We start from the raw sequence: 22,242 nt of genomic DNA, 5'->3' as shown, positions 1-22,242 counted from the left end.
GGATAAAACAAGCTCCCTCAAACACACACACTCACGCATAACATATCATAACATAACATAACATAACATATCATAACATGCAGACTAACTGTAGAGGTGTGCATTCAGTGATAACTTTTTTGTTGTGAAAAACTCAAAAGTGTTTTGTCCGTTAAGTTTGACCACCTCACCTTGTAGCAGAAACAGGAGGTGGGAGGAGTTAACCTTCAGTATGCGGTGTGTTTGTATATATTGTCTTTGTGACGCCCTGCAGCTTAACATCCTGGAGTCTGACTAAACAAGTGACCTCTGGGGCTGACAGGAACATGAGAGTCTCAGGCTGGACTTGAATGCATTGTTTTATGTCCGAGTCAAACTTTATATTGTCCTGTTAGTATCCGATCCAAATGTGTTCATAAAGCACATTTAAATCAAACATAATAAAGACACAATAAACACAGAGCGATGTGAAAACAACAGGACATGAAAAAGTAAAAGTGTTCAGACAAATATGAAGGAATAAAAAAAGAATAAGAGCAATCTCTCAACCAGAGCTTAAAGCCATGTTTTAAAAACAGGCAGTGTGGGGGACAGACCAACATGTGGAGAGCTTTGGCGCTGCTACTTAAAAGCCTCGGTCGCCCCTGAGCTTCATCCTCGACCTCGGGACAAATCATAAGCCACCTCAGGTGACACCCCAAAAATCCTAAACTGTGATTGGCTGTTTGCCTTGTCAGAGGCTGAAACAACTATTTTGAGTTATAGGTGCAGTATAGGAAAGTTATGCACACTGTCGAGACCAAAACATCACCAATGAATGTCTTTTTGTACGTAAGACAGTGTGCAGAATATGCATGCATTTTGGAAAACCAGTGAAAGATAATGGATGTACAAACATCTTCTTTTTGTGTCATTAAAGATTTAAGCTAACAGGATATTTATGTTTCCATTATCTTGTGTTATAAAGTAGATAATATGATTGTTGACGTTAGAAAGAGTAAATCACTCATTTTTATTTGTGTGCTTGTGTTTGTGCACACATCCCACTTCAGGACACCCTCTGCAGGAGTCAGAGCCCCAGTTGGTCCACCCCAGTCAAAAAAAATAAAAAGTCTGGACATGCCCCTTAGTGCACCCTCCGTTCAGTCACACAGTTCAATCCAAACCTCCATGAAACTGATTATTCTCACCTCGAGGGAAGAGAAAAGTCCTGCAAGGCACAGGCGGGAAAAGATCGCATGAACAGTTTTATCTGGGTGAAGCTAATGAGTTGAGAATTTATTTTAAATGCATGAAGGAGATACAACAGCAAAGTAACAGCTGAGGTCTGCAGGACGTGTGAGGGACCACTGATGCTGAAGCGCCCCCTAGTGGCCGTCCATCTATCTATCTATGCAAACACTGTCAAAGTCATGTGTGTGACTTCAGGCCTTAAGGCTGAATAATGAGGTGACTGCTGTTACCATCAGGACTATGTTGTTTTGGGAGAAGCAGCATGAAAGCCATTACTTGCATCCTGTTGTGAAACTAGCATCAGAACGGGTGTGAGGTGATGCTGCAGGTTGACTTGGCAGTGGGTGTGTTATCTTGGGCTGTTTTCCACACACGCGGTGTAAACAGGAGCACCGAGGCGCCTTGTTGTGTGTGCTGCTGTAGGGAGAGGTGGTGGGGGCTGCAGTCCTGTGGGTGGGTGGGTGGCTGCTCTCTCCTTCGCAGGGGCGTTGTCCCTCTCCTGCACGCCTCCAGTCGGGATCAGCACCAAGGCCAGCGACAGCAGCTCTGCGCAGCACACACACACACACACACACACACACACACACACGCACACACACACACACACACACGCACACACACACACACACACACGCACACACACACACACACACACGCACACACACGCACACACACACGCACACACACACACACACACACACACACGCACACACACACACACACACACACACACAGAGGCCACACACAGGTCTTTATGTGACCTACAGAGACTGAATACTGAATGCTCACAGCTCACCAAGGACCACAGTTATTGTTTTCATCTCAGAGGTTTACATGTAATATAAAAGATACATTTGAATCCTTTGTTGTTTACCCGGGCTTTACACACATTTTAAGTTACGTGTTTCCCGTGCTGCTGCTGCTGCTGCTGCAGTAGTAGTGTGTTTCCGTTTAGGACATAACTTCACATTGTTTAATTTCGTCTAAATTTAAGTTGTGATCTCATAGGATGAAGTCCAACAGGACAGAGGATCATATCTCTAACTGACTACTATCCATCACTCGCGTTTCCCACTTCTCGGGGCTTGCAGATGAGACTGATGATGATGTGAATCGGACATCTTTAATCAGCCTCATCCTGTATTCCGATATTGCGGAGGTCGGGAGGATGAGTGTGGCTGGATGCAGAGACTGCAGCACCACAACAACACTCCCGGCGCACAGCTCTATACATCGATCCCTGTTCTGGCTTTCTGCTGGGACAGCAAAGAAAAAACTGCAATGACAGTGGACAGTATGGACTGGGGGGGGGGGGGGGGGGGGGGGGGGGGGGGGGTGTAACATGAGACAGTCCTGAGGGAGAACATACAGGGGGAAATGAGATTACACGTGTGATTTTATTGTCAAGTGTCTTTGTTTGCATATGAAAGGAGGACGTGAGTGTGTAACTTAATGAAAAGTTCAATATATGCTGGTTAAAAAGCGCGTTACACAACGTGTTCATTCAGGGCTGCTGTGTGTGTTGATGCCTGAGCTACAAGGCAGGAGCGAGGAGCTGCATGAGTGATTTCGTGTCTCCCCAGAGGGCGGAGGCTTTCTGCAAAAGCTTGCAGGTTTCCCCTCTTCTTCTGCTGTCCTTGCGTCAAATGATGCGCGCCCTCCTTCACTATAAAAGCACCTGTCCTGGCCAGACTTCACTCGCATCTCACTTTCTCTCTCTCTCTCTCACACACACCCTCACCCTCACTCTCTCTCTCTCTCTCTCTCTCTCCCGTACAGAGCACCAGGACCGGATACCAAAGTGAAGGAAACATGAGTTACTCCAGCGACATTTACAGCAGCAGCTCCTACAGGAAGATCTTCGGAGATGCCCCCCGGTCCGGCCGCGTCGGTATGGGCAGCAGCAGCAGCCCGTCCCGCCTGCACCCCGCGGGATACCGCAGCAGCCACCGCACCTACGGTTCACCCTCCGTGATGTCCTCCGCCACCTACCGCAGGTCCGCGGCACCCGGCCGCGTCTTCTCCTCCATGCAGGACTCGATGGACCTGACCCAGTCCACCGCGGTCACCAACGAGCTCAAGATCATCCGCACCAACGAGAAGGAGCAGCTGCAGGGCCTCAACGACCGCTTCGTGTCCTTCATCGAGAAGGTGCACAACTTGGAGCAGCAGAACAAAGTCCTGGAGGCGGAGGTCACGATGCTGCGCCAGCGCAACAACGAGCCCTCGCGCCTGCACGAGCTCTACGAGCAGGAGATCCGCGAGCTGCGGGCCCGCGTGGAGGAGCTGACCCACGAGAAGAGCCAGATGCACGTGGACTGCGTGCAGATGAACGACACGCTGGAGGGCGTGAGGGAGAAGCTGGAGGAGGAGAGCAGGCTGCGAGAGGAGGCGGAGAACACTCTGAAGGGATACCGGAAGGACGTGGACGACGCCACCCTGGCGCGCCTCGAGCTGGAGAAGAAAGTTGAGGCGCTGCTGGACGAGATCGCCTTCCTCAGGAAAGTTCACGAAGAGGAGCTGCAGGAGATGCAGGCGTCTTTGCAGGCCACTCAGGTACTCCTCCCTCCGTGTCGTGGTGACCTGCTCAGATTTATTATTAATCACTACTTTAAAAGTCGTCCCGCCTCATACACTCTTATCCTTACGTCCTTCAGTGTTTTTGTCACGTCCATACATCATAAGTAGCTATTTTTTCTGACTTAACTAAACTTTGACCCCGTGAGGCCATTCACTGCCCCCCCCCCCCCCATTGGTTAAGAAAGCCTACGCAGTTAAAAAACAGTTTAGTGTAGCTGCCGGTTATAATTGGTATTCCATAAATCAAATAACCTTTAGTCACCTCAGGGTGAATCATTTTATTTGGCTACACTAAGTGTTTTTCCTGTGAGCACGACATACTCTGTCCTCCTCAACTGAGAAACTGCGCAGTTGGATAATTAATGACACTGCAGTTCCGTTTCAGCACCGAGCGCTGTCCCTCTCCCTCCTCCTCCTCCTCCTCCTCCGCAAATTCATTTTTAGGGGTCTCAAGTGTGCCCGCAGAGTCCCGCGAAGCTCCGTCACCCCCCCCCCCCCCCCCCCATGTGAACTTTGAAAGTGCATGAAGTGCTGCCGGTCGTTCATACTGTTTTCTTATAGAGAGCATCATTACATTGTTTTTCTCTGCGGTGAAATAATGAGAGTTTCATGTAAATAATCAAACAAGGTCATTATAGACTTTGGCAGACCCCGCTGTTAGAAAGCCAAAGTTTTATTGAGGGGGGGGGGGTACTGTTGGTGTTTTCATCCAAGGAGGTAAGGAGAGGAGGCGGGGGGGGGGTGCGCGCAGAAATATCGCATAATCCAGGGGTGTGGTCTTCCCAAGGGGGAGCATGTAACATCAACCCTGTGAGGTGCACCACCTATTGTGTTTTTGTTGTTGTTGATGATGATGAGACTCTTTTAGTTGGACATGCTTAAAGTTTAAAATGATCAATAACATCGATTCGTGTACAAATATATTTCTCTGAGGAGAGCAGAGAAGAGGAAAAGAGAAGACAACAGCAACTTTTTTTTACAGCAACTTTGGTGCAGAAATCAATTTATTGATGGTGGTGTGGGGCTAAGCCATGCAGAGAGGGCTGATGGTTGCTGGGTAGATCTCTCCAGGGTTTCCTCCTCCTCCTCCTCTCTGGAGGGAATAGGATTGCAATGTAAGCTATTGACAAGCACAGCTTTCACCATGCAGCAGAGAAGCCTGAGTCAGCAGTCGATTCATCAGTCCTGCAGCAGTCCACCTCACCAGGACTGCAACTCAGCTCACCATATACATATATGTATGTGTCACCACCAGCAGAAAGAAACTGTGCTGCACGTGCATTAAAAAATAGATTTTAACAACTAAGACAATTTCAAATAGTTCAATTATAGGATTTGTTAAGGAGATTCCAACAACATTGCTGATTTCTGTCATCCAATTGCAGAGTGTTGGAGAAGCTGCTGTTAAAAGAAAAGTCATAAATACAGTCAGCTGCTCAACAGAGATGCACAAAGATATTCAGGCTCTTTGAATTCTACACACAAAGTTCTCTCTTATAAATCAAGGGTCATCATATTGCATGCTGCAAAGTAGTGAGTATTCTTTTAAAACACAGAAATATGTTGAAGTGCTGTCTTCTCTGACAACAATGCAGCAGCCAGTATGTCCTCCTTCTAACTTTAGATTCTGCTCCTGAATGCTCTGGATTTGTTTGGACCAGAGAAGGTCTTTTTTAAGACACCCCCCCACGGCTGTTTTGGACGCCCCTTGTCAGATATGAGAGCAGTAATCAGGTCAACAGGTGTTGCAGTGATGGAAGCAGCAAGAGAAGTGATTCAGATAGAAGTGATTGTACTCGACCTAAAAAGCCTCTGCATGTTTCTAATAAGCTCCACGAGCAGAAACGTGCTCAAACTAGGATCAATGTTGGAGATGCTTTTTGAAAAATGGAGAGAGGTTAGAACACAGAAAGGTTTACAGACCCATACAGAGCTGGATAAACACTGAAGCTTCAGAGTCCACCACATGGTGACCTGCGTGAGCATCGACTCTGGGGGGGGGGGGACAGCTCTCTATAATTTTTAGAATTTGAACTGCAGTACCCATTTTAAACACTAGGGGTCAGAGTTACATACTGCTCCTTTAAGTTTTAAACTGCATTTTTTTGCAGAGTTAACTAATTTGTCTAAAACAGTTTTAAAAATATTATATTTAAATACACTCTTCTGTCGCCCCCCTCTGCTACATCCAGGTGTCTGTGGAGATGGACACAGTAAGTAAACCGGACCTGACTGCAGCCCTGAAGGACATCCGGGCTCAGTATGAGAACCTGTCCGCCAGGAACCAGGCCCAGGCCGAGGACTGGTACCGCTCCAAGTTTGCCAGCGTGACTGAGGCGGCCGCCCGCAATCAGGACGCCGTCAAGCACTCCAAGGAGGAGCTGAGCGAGTACCGCAGGCAGGTGCAGTCCCGCACCCTGGAGATCGAGTCCCTCAGGGGCCACAACGAGGCTCTGGAGAGGCAGATCGCCGAGATGGAGGATCGCCATAACAATGAAATGGGAGAGATGCAGGTGTGTGAATGTTGTTTTATGATTTAATCAAGTTCTATTTATTAAATCAGTCTCAGTGCCTCTGACCACAGGGTTTTCATGTGTTCACAGGATACCATCCAGCAGCTGGAGGGGGCTCTCCGCAGCACCAAAGGAGAAATGTCCCGTCACCTCCGTGAATACCAGGACCTGTTGAATGTCAAGATGGCGCTGGACATCGAGATCGCTGCCTACAGGTGGGCCACATAAAAAAACAATGCAGCAAATACTAGATTAGGAGACTGGTCCATGTGCCCATGTTTAGGGTCTTTAAAAGTTTAATGTCCAGAATCATAATGATCACAGGGAATAAAGGTCACCACCCCCTCCCACTGGCTCCAGGTGAATTCTCCTGATTAAATCCTGCTGCGTTCTCACATCAGCTCACTCTGACTTTCTGTAGAATAAATACGAGGAGGCTGGAAGAAAATCGTTTTTTTAGGAGTTTTCTGCATGTGTGAAAGCCTTACAGTATCTACATGTTTCTCTGACTGAAAGTGAGCACTCCACCTGCAGCGCTGCATGTTCAGCTTTCACCCACACGAGACCTCATCAGTAGAATAAAACAGAAATTAGATTCAAACTTTTACTTAAATAAAATTGATGAAAATATTATTTTAACTATGAATTAAATTAATTTGCCAGAATCATCATGGGAAATGTTGCAACTTAAAGGAAGTTTTAAAAAAGTCTTTAAAAGACTTTTTTGATCCAGTAGATGTCGCCCTTGAGCACCAGCATTAAACATAAAAAAATGCTGTTTGGCCACACCTCCTCCATACTGAAGCCTCCGCTCTCCTCCAGCCCCTCCCTTTGTGTTCACACAAAGGAGTTTGGTGCAAGCGGTGGACAAAATTGTCCTTGTCTCGAGCTGCATTGTTGTGTTAGCATGCTAATGTTAGCGCTCTTTAGTTAGCTCATAGCTTCACGCTGCATGTAAACTGACACAGAATGAGCGTGATCTAAAAACTCTTACTAACATCTAAATAATCAGTGAGTATGTTCTTCTTCTTCTCTCTAGTTCTTGACTAAAACAGCTTTTATACACAAGGGGAGGAGCCGGCCGTCCCGTCCATGTAAACACAGCTCTGACAACAACACAGCCAGCGGGACTCGAGCTTCTCCCTCATTGTAGACAGTCATGACTCAGAGACACATTTACACAGGATACACTGGATTTATGATTCATTTATGTGGAACATGTCGCACAGTCTTCCTTTAAGTTTTATTTGGTAGATGTCATGTCAAACTTCTGTTCTTTAAAAGTCTTGTTAACACTTCAGTAGATTATAAATTAAACATTTACCCACAGTCTGTTTTAGTCGAAGGATTTTTAGAAAGGTCGTCTGGTTTTTAAGATGCACAGAACTTATTACCTGATTGTGATCAGGGACCTCATAAACACAATAAAGTCATGAATTAAAGGTAAAGGCAGCTGGTAATAACAGTCCAATCACTCTTTATTGGTAACTGATCATTTCTTGCAACTATATGAAACCTGCAGATAATATTACTCAGCATCTCTGATCATGTGACCTCAGACGCTCTGGAGACATTCGATCCCCCAGGAGAGATATGCTGACATAATTATAGAAACAGAACCCGACTGGAGGTGACATCATCTTGTGTCCTCTGTCTGTCTCCCTCTCTGTCTGTGCAGGAAGCTGCTGGAAGGTGAGGAGTGCCGCCTCAGCTCTGTGAGCGGAGCCATGGTCCAGTCCGGCTACCCCGGCTTCTCCTACATGTCGTCCCGCAGCTACTCCCTGGGAGCCTACAGGAAGTCCGAGGCCAAGCCGGAGGAGGAGGAGCAGGAGGAAGAGGAGGGCGAGGAAGAGGAGGAAGAGGAGGGAGAGGAGAATGAGGAGGAGGGAGACGAGGGAGAAGAGAATGGGGAGGAGGGAGATGACCAGGAGGACGGAGACGACCAGGACGAGGGAGACGAGCAGGACCAGGAGGAAGAGAAGGTGAAGGAGGAGAAAGAGAAGGACGAGAAGAAGAAGGAGAAGGAGACCCCCGCCGGCAAGACCAGCAAGAGCTAAACAGCTTGTGTCATCTTCATCAGCATTATCAGTAACACATCCCTCATCCCATCAATCACCTCTGTGGATCTGATCACATCCTCTCTGTCACACACACACACACACACACACACACACACACACACACACACACACACACACACACACACACACACACTCCAGACACATCTTGTGTTTTTCTGTCTCTGTTGGCTCTGTTACTCAGCAGAAGGAGCAGAAAAAAGATGGGGAAGAAGGAAGGACGTAAATCCTCTTCTTCTTCCTCTGCAGAGCTCGTTGAAAGTTAGCATCAATGTCACAACTCCGTTTTTTTCCCCTCCATCTGATCATCCAGTGAATGTGCCATCAACGATGACGACATTAACATTCAGAGCAATCGAAATGTTGAAAAGTAAACTATATTATCAGCACACAAACTCAAAAGAGAAACGCACAGATCGCGGAGCATGAGTAACAGCCGGTCCAACTTTTACGGTGCTATTTGTTAATTTTACATATAAAAGTTGGGGGAGTATCGCAGGTCCAAGATCGTATCGCAGACTGAACCTCCACCAGCTCGTTTCTGAAAAATACAAATTCTGCTTCTATTCGAGCTGTAAGGTGAATGCTTTCCACACCGCCCGCCAAATCTCTGACTCCTCCTCCTTTCTGTCACTCTCCCCACTCATCTCATCTCCGCCACGACAAAATGAAATGTACCACCTTCCATTAAAGGTCCCCGCACTGTCACCGCACGGCAATAACGGCTACTCGGAGCTCTGAATCACTGTGTGTAGAAAACGTGCACGGAGGGTGCCGCCGCTTTTCCGTGCATCTTTTGTGAATGAAAAATGTAGAGTTTTAAATTGCCGCTATATCCTTTTATTTGTTTTTGGGGAATATGAAATATCCCCCCTCCCCCCGCCCCGCCCCCTCCCCTTTGATTGATTCATTTGTCGATGAAATTCTGCTACTTCCTTAGAACCGACCTCCTCCTCCTCCTCGTTTTTGTTTAATTTCGCTGAATAAAGGAGACAAGATGGCGGTGAGCGCGTGGCTGTCGGTGTCAGGCAGCTGATGGTGACACTGACGGCCCTCAGCTCAAACTATAAGTGGCAGGTGGGGCCAACAGGGGTCATGGCTGTAGTGTACAGAGTCGCATATAAGGGCTATTTTTACCCCCCGTCCCCACCCCCTCTTTCTCTCACTCCGGCCTGATTGGTTGTCATGTCACTGCTGTGTTTCATTTCTCGCTCGCCCCCCTGAGCGTTTTCCTCTCGAGACGACGAATGAATCAACCAACGGGTATGAATGCATGGCCTGACTCTCGGAGCTTGAATCTCTCCTGGATGGGATAGATGTTTTTGCTTGTTGTGTGTTCAATTAAAAAAAAAAAAAAAAAAAAGAAAAAGAAAAAACTTGCCTTAACCATGACTGAAAGTTCAAATAAAAAACATGTCTTCACCTGCATCTCACTTGTTTCTGGGGGAGTCTGAGGAGCGCTGACACTTTTCAGACCTCTTCTGTACAACTGTGACTGAATGTAGTGATTATTTCCTCTCAAAGCCAAATAAAGACATTTATTAACCAAACCGTCATGTCTGAGTCATTAATGTCAGGAGACAGGAAGTGCAAACCAAAATAACAAAGTGTGAAATACTTTTACAAAGCTTCAGAATAATTTACATTTTGGTAAACATTTTTACATTTTATATAATACTTAATCCTTTATTAATCCCGCGAGGGGAAATTTGGTTTTTACACTCTGTTTAATGAACATGCTACACAAACATAGTCTGAAACACACACACATGCACAAACAGGATCCTATAGACATGCATTAATGGAGAGGTCTCAGAGTGAGGGGGCTGCCCACAGTGAGCACTCCAAGTGCCTTGCTCAAGACACCTCGGCAGTGGTCAGGAAGTGGACTGGCACCTCCAGCTTTTTGTAAAGTGTCTTGAGATTACATTTGCTGAACTGTAATCTAAGGATTGATTGATGCTCCATTCCCCCATGTACACTTATTGAAGAGGATGCTATGTAAAGTGACCATCAGTATTAATCCATCTATACGATGGGCTCAGTCATAAATATTCACACACTGCTGGCTTTACCACAAGGAACCATCAGGGGTTAAGTGTCCTGCCCATTGTTACGGCCTCCTTTACGTACATTAAGTTTAACAAATGACTCGGCTTGATATCAACCTTTTAAACCCTGAGCTTTAGTTCAATACTCTCACCCACCCCGTGGATTCTAACCACCAACCTCCGGGTTTAGAGACGACCAACAGAAGCCCTGAACATGATCATTTCTTATTTACCATCCGACTGAGAGTTTCCAATGACTCAGACTTCTTACAGTGACGACATTCAAGACTTTTCATAAACATTTAAAAGACTGTAACGTCATAGAGAACTGATTTCAAAACTGTTCACTATGTGCACTTTAACTTCTGCATCCATTGTCCACTCTTCATATGATGAATTAACCGCTCTCACTATTTTCACCCTGACTGATACCAACGTGCACCCGGTCTCAGACTACACTTGGACTGACTGATGTTGTGGTCTCCTGTCAGTTAAATCATGAGTGATAAGCACTAATGCAAGAAGACTTCAAACTGTCCGATCTATGTTCACCATACAAGAACACATGTATTCAGGGTTGTTACTTTATAGAGAGGGGGGGGGGGGGTCTTGAAACTCAATCTGGCAGGAGTCATGAAGACCGCAGAGGTCAGGGCTGAGGGACCTGAAGGGGATGAAGGGGTGGAGGCCGAGTCATCACCGGGGATGAAGTCTGCTGTGGGAGATAGAACCGGTGTTTGAAAGGAGCAGAATCCATCAACGTCTCAGCTCAAAAAAAAAAGCTTTTGTACATCTTGTGATTTGCAGAGCCGGGAGTTTAAAAGGTTGAACTGCAGGACGGGAACATTTAGAAGTGCTGCACAACTCTTCATCTGATTGGTTGAATAATATCAGAAATGTGGGTCGTAATGTTTCATGGAGAAGTTGGTGGTGGGTTGATCTAAATGTTGACTCTTTATAATGGAGATAGAAAAGGGTAAATAAAGGATTTACATTCCTCTACATGTGCACCTTCCTAACACTTACTGCAGAAGTCAGTGGCCATGTTCAGACACCCCAGTCAGAAAAGTCTGGCTAACTCACTGCAAGAGATAAAGGAGTGGGAATGCGTGGAAAGTCAAACTTTATTGCAATACCGTGGAAGGTCGGGGGTTCGATCCCCAGCTCCTGCAGAAACATGTGCGATGTGTCCTTGGGCAAGACACTTAACCCCAAGTTGCTCCCACTTCTTCATCAGCGGCATTTGTGGACAACAGGAACATGAAGAGTACAAAGGAGAAAACCTTCCTGCTTATAATCCCATATTCTCTTTTGTAAAGCGTCTCCAGATAACACTTGTTATGAATTGGCGCTATACAAATAGTGATTGATTGATTGTGACCTGCAGTGCAAAAGAGCTTTGAGTAGTCAGAAGACTAGAAAATAAATATACAAGCTCAAGTCCACACTGTCCATTCAACTGCAAAAGACCCGTCTTCCTTAACTTTTTAACCTTTGTGTTGAGGCTTGTTTCAGGGCAGAGGAATGAGTGAAGGAGTCAGAAGAATTTTGGTAAATGGACTTGATCTTGTATATTTCTTTTCTCATCTTCTGACTCCTCAAAGCTCTTTTACAGTGCATGTCACACCTACACATTCACACTGATGGTAGAGGCTGCTGAGTAAAGAGTCCATCAGTATTAACTCATCCATTCATACACATTCACACTGATGGTAGAGGCTGCTGAGTAAAGAGTCCATCAGTATTAACTCATCCATTCATACACATTCAGACGCTGCCGCTGGAGCAGCAGGAGCAGCAGGAGCAACTTGGGGTTAAGTGTCTTGCCTAAGGTCACATCGGACATGTGGTTGCAGGAGCTGGGGATCGAACCCTCGACCTTCTTCTTCTCTCTAGTTCTTGACTAAAACAGCTTTTATACACAAGGGGAGGAGCCGGCCATCCCGTCCATGTAAACACAGCTCTGACAACAACACAGCCGGCGGGACTCGAGCTTCTCACTCATTGTAGACAGTCATGACTCAGAGACACATTTACACAGGATAGACTTTCTGATTTATGATTTATTTATGTGGAACATGTTAGACAATCTTCCTTTAATGTGATTTTTTTGACTGTCGGGACAAAATGACCCTAAAGACAACCTTCACTTTAAATAATGTTGGGGTCGTTGTAGGAACAGTACTCACATTTCAAGTTTAATAAACATCATTAAGTTTTCATTCTGCTGCTGTTGAAGATGGCGACGGGTCATTTTTCACCCTATAAGTCAACACAAGGTCAAAGGGTTAATGTCTGGCTCGAAGGCTCTTTGTCAACATCCGTTACAGCAGGAGGTGTTTATTTATTCACTTTAACCCAGAGTCACAGGAACTGTTCACTCCAGTCACATGCACGGCCGTCTCTCTCCCTCCAGGCTGCAGTCGATACCTCATCGTTACTGGGTGGGGCTGAATAATGTCTTCTGGGTGTTGAGCCTCATCTCAGCCTGCACCCAGAGGTGAAGGATGGGGCCGGCCAAGATGGATGGCGGCTGCCAACGCTCGCCCACCAGCACAGCTGTCACCAGCAAGAACTTCATCACGGCCGGAGACTGTTTGTTTCCCTGAGCACGGACTGTGCCTGTGTGTGTGTGTGTGTGTGTGTGTGTGTGTGTGTACCTGTGTGTGTGTGTGTGTGTGTGTGTATGTGTACCTGTGTGTGTGTGTGTGTGTGTGTGTGTGTGTGTGTACCTGTGTGTGTGTGTGTGTGTGTGTGTGTGTGTGTGTGTGTGTGTACCTGTGTGTGTGTGTGTGTGTGTGTGTGTACCTGTGTGTGTGTGTGTGTGTGTGTACCTGTGTGTGTGTGTGTGTGTGTACCAGTGTGTGTGTGTGTGTGTGTGTGTGTGTGTGTGTGTGTGTGTGTACCTGTGTGTGTGTGTGTGTGTGTGTGTGTGTGTACCTGTGTGTGTGTGTGTGTGTGTGTGTGTGTGTGTGTGTGTGCGTGTACCTGTGTGTGTGTGTGTGTGTGTGTGTACCTGTGTGTGTGTGTGTGTGTGTGTGTGTGTGTGTGTGTGTGTGTGTGTGTGTGTGTACCTGTGTGTGTGTGTGTGTGTGTGTGTGTGTGTGTGAGTATTGGCCTGATAATGAGCGCAGTGGCTAAACATAATCAGCACTAAAAGACGATCAATAAAACTGTTCGAAAGATGCCAGGACAAATGTTTCTCGACGAGAGTATCAGATGGAAAAGGAGCAGAGGTGAGTTTCAGGAAGCAACCTGATACAACAAAATCTGCTACTGCTGCTCTGGACATGCTTAGGACAGTCAATAAGAAGTCCGATCCACCAATCCCTGCAGACTCTGCAAAAAGTGTTACTTTACATCTCCTGCAGGGTTCAGCTCCTCGCAGCCTTACTCTGATGTGTAATTTACTCATTAATGCCACAATCTTTCATCTGATTACATCATTTTGCCTTGATTGTAAATCAATACAGTTAATGCTTATTGGTAGTATACAGTGTGAGTCTCCCTCTCTCTGTGTGATGGATGTTCTCTCCTTCAGCCGTGACACCACCAGAGTTATGACTCGGCATTGGACCCCCTTGTGATAGAGAGTCAGATGTGGGGAACGTGTCAGAGGGCGGATTTATAGAAAATTCAAAAGTCCGATCAATCCCACAGCTCTGCAGGATCGTGGCCCGATGCTGGCCGGACAGCCGGGTCGTCCTTGATTTGGTCGTGCTGCTGTGTGCGTGCATGCTTTTGTGTGTGTGTGTGCGTGCCGAGCTCTGCTGTCAGCACATTCTGTTGTTGTGGAGGTGCATACATAATTGAGCCGCTCGCCTCCTCCTCCTCCTCCTCCTCCAGGGCCCTCCTGAGACCCTTTAAGTTAAAATCAATAAATACTCAACCTCAGCATTTAACCACCTCTGTTACTGGGAGTCCACTGGCATGTAATCCTGTTTCCTCTCCTAAGTGAGTTAAACACAGAGACTCAGACGTGGACTCTTCTGTGGTTTAGTTTTTCGGGGACTTTGGAGGTAAAATGAGTTTGTGCATATATGGAGATGACTTGTGTTGTAGTAGAAGTTAGGATTTGTCTTCAGAGAATAATGTGACACACAAAGCTGCTTTAAGATGTAAGCCCTGTGTTAGTCTCCAGCTCATGTTCAGTTCAAGAACCTCGCTTTCCATTCATTGTGTCTCTCTGTCATGACTTCCTCTCTCTCGCTCCCTCTCTCTCTCTCTCCTCATGTCTCTGTCTCCCTCTCTCTCTCGCTCTGTAACTCCATGTCTATATATAGACTTCTGCATTGCAGATGTCCCAGAGCCCTGCAGTTCTGGAGGAGCAGCTGAGAAGTCCCAGCCAAAATTTAGTCTCCCCGACACACACAGACACACAAACACACACACAGACACACACACAGACACACAAACACACACACAGACACACACACAGACACACAAACACACACACAGACACACACACAGACACACACACAGGTACACAGGTACACACACACACACACACACACACACAAACACACACACACACACACACACACACAAACACACACACAAACACACACACAGAGCTGTGGGACGCAGACTGACTGTGCAGCACAGGACGGGACACTTCCAGCATGACAGCGCCTCCTCACTGTGTCAGTGAGTGTACATGTGCAGCAGGCTGCGCAGAGCACGGCTCAGCAACGTCCGAGCATCACACTGCAGCAAGGATGAAGTGCCCCCCCCCCCCCAGAACAGAGTCAGAGCACTGCAGTCGGAGTCTGTGGGTGGGTGGGTGTGAAGGTTTTCTTCTTGTCACACTGATTATTCTGAACCAGTTTTGATTTTTCTAAATTCTTGTCTTACATTCTGCTTTTCAAAGAGTTGCTGAGTCATGGCTGTTTTTTTGTTTTTTTTAAAGGAGCTTTAGATGTTTCATAACTTGAAGGACGGATACTGAAGAAGAAGAAAAACAGCCTTCATGATCATTCAGTTTATTCTTTTAATAAGTCAAAAGGAAAGAGTTGTATTCAGTCATCCAGGTGTCAGTCAGGGACAAATAAAGGATTTGAAACAGAACAAACGGCACATTAACATCAAAGGTAAATAACAATAACAGCTAAAACACAAATTGAACAAATAAACAACTAATAACTAATTAACAATTAATATTATCAATTAAGATAAGATAAGATAATCCTTTATTTATTCCACAACGGGGAAATTTAGTGTTACAGCAGCAAAGAGCAAAGATTGCAAACAAAAAGTGAACACAGTACACAATTTAAATTAAAAAAAAGAATAATTTAAAATTTACAAAAGATATGTAGATACCACAATATAGATTAAAAAAAATAGATCAGCTGAGAGCTGCAGTTTTGACAAAAATGTGTGACAAATGTGGCAATTGAGAAATAATCAGTGCAGAGCATTCCTTTTTTAAACGTGTCACACATATACTGCACTTATAAGTCAATACACTTACAATAATAAAAACATTATAGAGTAAGTGAGCTAAGGTGACTGATGTATAACCGTCTTGTTAGTCATTAACGTCTTTATTTAAACATGATAAACATCACCTGCACAAGGTCGCATCATCTCTTCTCAGTGGTGCTGCAATGACCTGATGAGTCATGAATCTGTGTGCACCAACTGTGTCCTCTCTGTGTGTGTGTGTGTGTGTGTGTGATGTGAGCAATCAGAGAGCGAGAGAGAGCGAGAGGGGGGCATTAGGGGGGGGCTTTATAATCGTTATGGTAATACCAAATGTTATCCAATAACAAGCCTCAGGTGTTGTAGATTGTTGTCAGGGTGGTGCAGATGAAACAAGAGTTAGAATTAACTTCTATGTTGAATTTCTGCTAAATTGATGTGGCTGTCATATTTATGTTACTTTGTCGCCACCTGCTGGTTAAATAGCGTAACTGCATAGCATAGCTGGCCTCCGTACAGCAGGTACCTCTGCAAAGGAAATCTCTCCAGAGCTGAGGATGTGAGTTCTTTGCAGAGCTACAGTACTGATGACTGTGTGCTGTTGATTTGAACTCCAGCTCCAGAATAAAAAGAGAACCGGAGTGAGAGCAACTCCTGAGCTGTTGTGGCGTCCGTCCTGCACCAGAGGTACAGACACACGCGCTCTGGAGTCCAGCAGGTAAACACAACCGGTGACACAGACTCTCTTTTATTCACTGCTCGTTGCAGTTCTCCAGCTCGGTCTGCAGCACTCGTCTCTGACTGTGCAGGAAGTGAACACGACATCGTCGGATCTTATTGAACTGTTGTATTCAGGCTGCAATGCTCGCCCACCTTTCACTGCTGCTGCAACAGCGGTAGGCCATTAAGTATTTATAACTGTTGGCTGCTGTCAGGCCACAGGGCTGACACACACACACACATACAATTACAGTGAGCTTTTACTGCCACTTGGTGTTAAAGGGGCAAATTACAGGTTGTGTTACAAGACGGAGCAACACAGTCGACAGCAGCTCTGATCTTAGGGTCTGATCTTAAGGTTTATTTTCCAGCTTTTTGTGCCTTAATTCTAGAGACAGGACGGTGGACAGAGTCAGAAATCAGGAAGAGAGAGAGTGGGGTTTGACATGCTGGGAAGAAGCCACAGGTTGCCCTCCTGGAGGACAACAGCCTCAGTACATGGGGCGCAAGATAAAGACTGTTCTGTTCAAATCTAAATGAAACTTAAAGATGATTCCCACCCTTTAAAGGTCACATATTATTAACCATGTTTCTCTAACTCTAATATGTGTCTCTAGTCTGTCTACAAACCCCCCAATGATGAGAAAAGTCCATCCTCTCCTCTTCTCCCTGCTCCACTTTTCAGAAAATGTGTGCTCAAACAGGCTGTTTGGAGATTTTCCCTTCATGACATCACAAAGGGCAGTAGCCCCTCCCCCAGGTGGGTGACACTCCCACAGCTAGGTGTTTGTTCTGCCCTCTGAGTCTGCCTTCTCACCGTAAACAATAGGACATGGAGCGAGAAAGACCGAGACCACCCAAGCCCTTCCAAAGAGGGGGCGTGGTCAGACACAGCTCATTTACATATTTAAAGGTACAGACACAGAAACAGTCTGTTCTGAGCAGGGCTGAAATAGAGGGGTTTATAGACATGATCAAATACAGGATCAGAGTGGATTTAGAACAAGAAACTTCACACACATGTTTTGAGGAGCTCTGAGACTTATTTAAACTGGTTGAAGAGGAGGAGGATATGTGACCTTTAAATGTTGAAGTTCGGCTCCTCCTGTCAGGATGTAGGTATAAAGAACCATCCTGTAAAACTAAATAAGAGATACAAGAACAGCTTTGTCCCAGCGGCCAATCAGAGAGATGAACGAGACAATCACAAGTACAAATAATGTTACCTTACCTTAAAGATGAACAAGGTTATGTTTTATTTTGAAACCTTCTGTCGTGCATTTAGAATCAAATAAAGACTCATTAATATAACACTAATATAACTTTAAGATCGATTGAGTATTTAATGCTGTATTTAAAAAAGATAAAGGTTTAAATGAAAAGGTCTGACTCAAGGTAGCGTCAAACAAATCAGCGTTTACACAGTATAGTCCACACCTCCCATGACGTCAGAGGACTTTGATGACGGGGTCAGGTTAGCTAAAATACACAAATATACACGGACACTAGACCTTCAAAATAAAAGCTCACATTTTCATTTATGCAAACGAACGTGATAAACTACTGTATTCAAGACATCTTTCAAACAGATGAACAACATAAAGTAGTATAGACCCAAAGTATTTTAGAAGCTCAGTTTTCTTAAATATTTTCTACGTATAATCTCAGGACGGAGAGCCCCTGAAATCTTCCTGAGTTGCTGTTTGTGATCAACGAGCAGCTCAGACTGAATTTTTCAGTTTTTTGTGAAACACCATACGGGAAGTTCTTATGACTTTGCATCCTTTAAAACACAATATTTCACAGTCTGATAACTCCAACATGCTATAACAATAGCTGTCATCATCTGAACGGTAAGGAGCTGCACATTTTGATTAAAGCTTTGTTTCTGCTGCTCATTTAAAAGTGTTTTTCATACCTGTTTTATCTGCAAGAGGCAGGAATTATTACAAATTAAAGGTTCCTATGTTAAGTACATTTTTGAGCTTGACACTTTTTTTCCCTCACAAATGCATCTAGATAATTTCAGAGGGACTGCCCCTGACAGGCTGGATTCAAGTGCCCCGGAAGTCACATACACACCAATTCAAAAAAGCCAGTTTTTACAGCAGAAATTAACATGTTTACAAATTGCCTTTGCACCAGGCAACCGTACAGTGTTATGTGTCAGTGTTTATATCAGAGGCTGTTTATCCTCTGCTGGACCGGCCGCCTAAATAATATTAGTATACCCACTTCTTCAGGCAGCACAACACCACTGTGCTAAGTATTGCGATGTGTACCGCCCCTTTATATTTACTTGTGAAATAGGAGGAACATCATCAGACTTTTAAAAAATGTAAATACCGCTGACTTTATTTTGAAAACCGGAAACGACCGTCACCTCTGACGCCGTCTGACTTGACATACACGGCGGTCTTCGAGGGAAAAGTGTTGCTGTAAAAAAAAAAAAACACGACTAGAAGCTCAGCAGGAGCTCTGTCAGTCCCCCCCCCCCAAAAAAAGAAAAACAAACCGAGTGAGAGAACCGGAACCGCAGCAGGACCGTCTTCTTCTTCTTCTTCTCGGACAGGAGCAGCAAACATGGCGGAGCTGAGGCACCGAGGAGCCAGAGACACCGAGGACAAGGTAACGTCAGTCAGGACCGTCTGATGCTAACGCCTGCTAGCCGAGTAGTTCTTGTAATATTTTATTACTATGATGTTGCTCGTATTGGTGAAGTGAATATTACATCATACTGACAGAATAACCCCCCCAATGGTGAAAAGGTCAGCTTGGTGTTTACTTTCCCTTGTTTACATAAAGACTCGCTGTCTCATCATCCCTGCTGTCTGTGCAACATTAGCTTAGCTTGTCTGACAACATCTGTAATAACACCTGCAACAGGACAAGACTTCTCTTTGAATAGATGTTACACAAATGACAGGAAATGTGTAAGCGCATCATTATCCGTTATTTCAATATGGACGATAAAGTTGTGACCACGCCCCCCGGAAGTGCGCCGAACAAACGGTGAAGCCAATTTCACATGGTGGCCAAACCTGGTATTGCAGCGTCACAAAAATACTTCTTACCATAAGGTTACATTGGGAATGAGATTTCTAAAAATCAGCAGATAATTTTTTTTTTAATGTATATCAACTTCCTGCTACGAACGCTTAAAGATGGAGTCTGTAGCTTCTTTAAAAAAAAAAAACGGTGAATATGACAGTAGTGATATAGCGGTAAATAAAATATAATGACAGTGAGGAGAAACACCAAGCGGATAAAGCTCGTTCTAAAACGAGGGTGAACGCTGTGTTGTCTTTTACCCGTGGAGTTGGTCTACTTCCTGTTGGACAGGAAGGTGATGAACACCGGCGGTTAGCTTGTGCTAGCGTGCGTTAGCTTGTAGTGTAGGAACAAGCAGTAAACGTGCACACTATGTCCTGCAGGGGGCGATGAGCCCAGAAGGAGGGGCCCAGTTTGAATGTTGTGTTTACAAACTGCAACGACACCTGAATGATGTGAAATGCAATTGAAGCTGAATTCAGAGTTATTTTGTAGACATAATGAACTCAGATCAGAGACTCGGGACGTGACTCAAAGCGTGCATGCTCTGTGGCATTGGTTCCCAACCTGGGGTCCGGGCCCCCCGTCCAGGAGCACCTTAGATCTCAGGTACACAGCAACAGTATGGCAGCTTTCAGTTGCAGCTCACGCCTCCTTATGAAGCAGTCTTTGACGATCGTTGACATCCCGTGTTTGTGACATGTCGTGGTTGAGATGGCGGCCTCCAGGACAAGACACGTCCCGTTACGACCATGAAATGAAGGATTCCTCTGGCTGTGATAACTGATGGAAATATTTCAGGTCATGTAAGAACTCAAGAAAAAAAACAATATAACAAAGGTCTAGTCAATTTTTAATTAATTCAGATATTTTATTGTGAAAATTCAACATATTACACATTTAAGGAGATGACATCAGTTAATGAAATGAGAAAAAGGAAAAGACAAAAGAGAAATTGTATTTTTAAATGTTTTGCATCATCAGGTTGTGTCCAGTTAAAGACCAGTTCAAGCTCACTGTCTCAGACTGGTCAGACCCCCCCCCCCCCCCCCCGGGTCGTTACCTCCGTAAACATCATTGTCCTTCCTCTCGTCGCTGGCAGATCGTCTCCTCATGCTTAGGAGATAAACAAAACAAAGACACTCGGGGTTTCCGCTGAGAGCACGCGAGGGGTGGAGTGAATGCTGAAAGGAGCGCTCTATTTTTAACTCGAGCATCCTGAATGACGGATATCGTCTCCATGGAAACCAGTAGGCAGAGAATGGCTCTGTGTGTGTGTGTGTTTTCTTGTGCATGCTCCTGCATTCATGTGGTGGGTTTCTTTCACTACTGACAGATGTTTTCTTTTTGATAGTGTGTCGGACAGTATCAGAAATAGTCGTAATTCATTTTTTAAAAATCCTGCAGAATTACTCGTCTTGCGTTCATGTTGCTGCGTCAGTCCAGAGAGACGGGGTGACCATATGGGGACATGACCCCTGTGTTGATATAACACTCTACAGGAATCACTGACTTTAAAGTGGACATATTATCCCCCTTCTCCACCTTTTCAAACAGTCCCCCTGTGGTCTAAATGAAACATCTGTGCTGTGCTTTGGTCAAAATATAACATGAATCAAGCACCAGAGGAGGTTTGTGACCCTGTATAAACCAGCTCTCTCAGAACGCTCCGTTTTGGTGTGTTGGGTCACATGCATCCCCACATGTGTAGGGCTGCAACTAACGATTATTTTTTATGTCGACTAATCTATTGATTATTTTTTCGATTAATCACGATTATTTTGCATACTATTTTTGAACCCTGTTTTACCTCACCTGCTTAAGCATGCACACCTGTGAATTTCAACCAGCAAAAGCAAATTAGAATAATGGCACATGAAACATGAGTTTGGCACATAATAAGTATATTTTTTAATAAGTATACTTTTTGCATCACAATGAAAAGGAAATAAACTAAATAATACAAACTTGTGTGCAAACAAGTAGTCTTTGATGTATAAACAAATAACTCAAAATAGTAGCAGTTCACCTGCCTTGCAGGTTATAAAAAACTAAAGGATGGCTTTCTTTAAAGTGGCTGTTGTCCATCAAAGTAAATAAAGCAAATAGCCCATCCAAAGTCCAAAAGTACAAATAAACTTAATGTAAACAAATCAACCTTCCAGCCCAAGTGACTAAACAATAGATTATGATTTCTTTAAATTGCAGTGCAGGAACGTGAGCATGTCAACATGTTCAGGTGTGAGGCTGGCTCTCTTCTTTCAAGCAATGTTTCCAGCTGCTGAGAAGAGATGCTCAGAGGGCGTAGAAGTAGCTGGAATGCACAAGAATGACATCTGCTTGAAGCCTTCATCCTCAACCATAGATAATGGTCTCATGTCCATGACGATCATGTTAAGGATGCTTTCTGTGAAGACCTCAGCCATTTTTGGGGTGCATGAGCCTTTCCTCATGAGAAACTCATCCACACACCTTTGCTTGGCACTTAAAAAAATGAGAGAAGAAATAGCAATGTAACAATGTGAAAGAAATATATTATGTTTAACACTTATCAATACCTTAAACAAATATCACTGATTTCTCCAAAATGTAATCTCTTACAAAGTATTATGA

The 22,242-nt window shown here is 44.9% G+C and overlaps 3 protein-coding genes and 1 long non-coding RNA gene across 5 annotated transcripts in view; 3 read left to right on the top strand and 1 right to left on the bottom strand.

Moving 5' to 3' along the window:
• mxd1 (MAX dimerization protein 1) overlaps positions 1-22,242 on the top strand; it is a 68,065-nt gene that overhangs the window by 29,291 nt on the left and 16,532 nt on the right. The gene's annotated exons all lie outside the window — the stretch shown is intronic.
• neff1 (neuronal intermediate filament family member 1) lies at positions 2,899-9,933 on the top strand. The gene is made up of 4 exons (XM_061037258.1): positions 2,899-3,768; positions 5,985-6,305; positions 6,396-6,520; positions 7,984-9,933. The coding sequence occupies exons 1-4, from the start codon at positions 3,025-3,027 to the stop codon at positions 8,360-8,362; spliced, it is 1,569 nt and encodes a 522-aa protein (XP_060893241.1). The 5' UTR covers positions 2,899-3,024; the 3' UTR covers positions 8,363-9,933.
• The window catches only part of LOC132973726 (uncharacterized), a 67,349-nt gene continuing 62,620 nt past the window's right edge, over positions 17,514-22,242 (bottom strand). The window contains exon 2 of the long non-coding RNA XR_009673065.1: positions 17,514-17,657. This is a non-coding gene — a long non-coding RNA (uncharacterized LOC132973726). The remainder of the gene's footprint in view (positions 17,658-22,242) is intronic.
• Positions 18,968-22,242, top strand: part of cds2 (CDP-diacylglycerol synthase (phosphatidate cytidylyltransferase) 2) — a 94,732-nt gene continuing 91,457 nt past the window's right edge. For both annotated transcript variants that reach the window (XR_009673063.1, XM_061037272.1), the window contains exon 1: positions 18,968-19,206. Coding sequence is in view for 1 of the 2 variants with exons in the window: in XM_061037272.1 (XP_060893255.1) it covers positions 19,162-19,206 (45 nt within the window). In the remaining variant the exon portion in view is untranslated. The remainder of the gene's footprint in view (positions 19,207-22,242) is intronic.

The sequence above is a fragment of the Labrus mixtus genome, chromosome 5 (genome assembly GCF_963584025.1).
Source record: "Labrus mixtus chromosome 5, fLabMix1.1, whole genome shotgun sequence".
In the NCBI taxonomy this organism is placed as follows: Eukaryota; Metazoa; Chordata; class Actinopteri; order Labriformes; family Labridae; genus Labrus; species Labrus mixtus.
The sequence above is the reverse complement of the archived record's forward strand: the minus strand, read 5'-3'. Positions and strand labels throughout refer to the sequence as shown.

Coding starts and splice junctions, on each gene's coding strand:
- neff1 (XM_061037258.1), top strand. CDS start 3,025: ATGAGTTACTCCAGCGACATTTACAGCAGCAGCTCCTACAGGAAGATC. Junction 3,769..5,984: donor CGTCTTTGCAGGCCACTCAG/GTACTCCTCCCT, acceptor TGCTACATCCAG/GTGTCTGTGGAGATGGACAC. Junction 6,306..6,395: donor ATGAAATGGGAGAGATGCAG/GTGTGTGAATGT, acceptor ATGTGTTCACAG/GATACCATCCAGCAGCTGGA.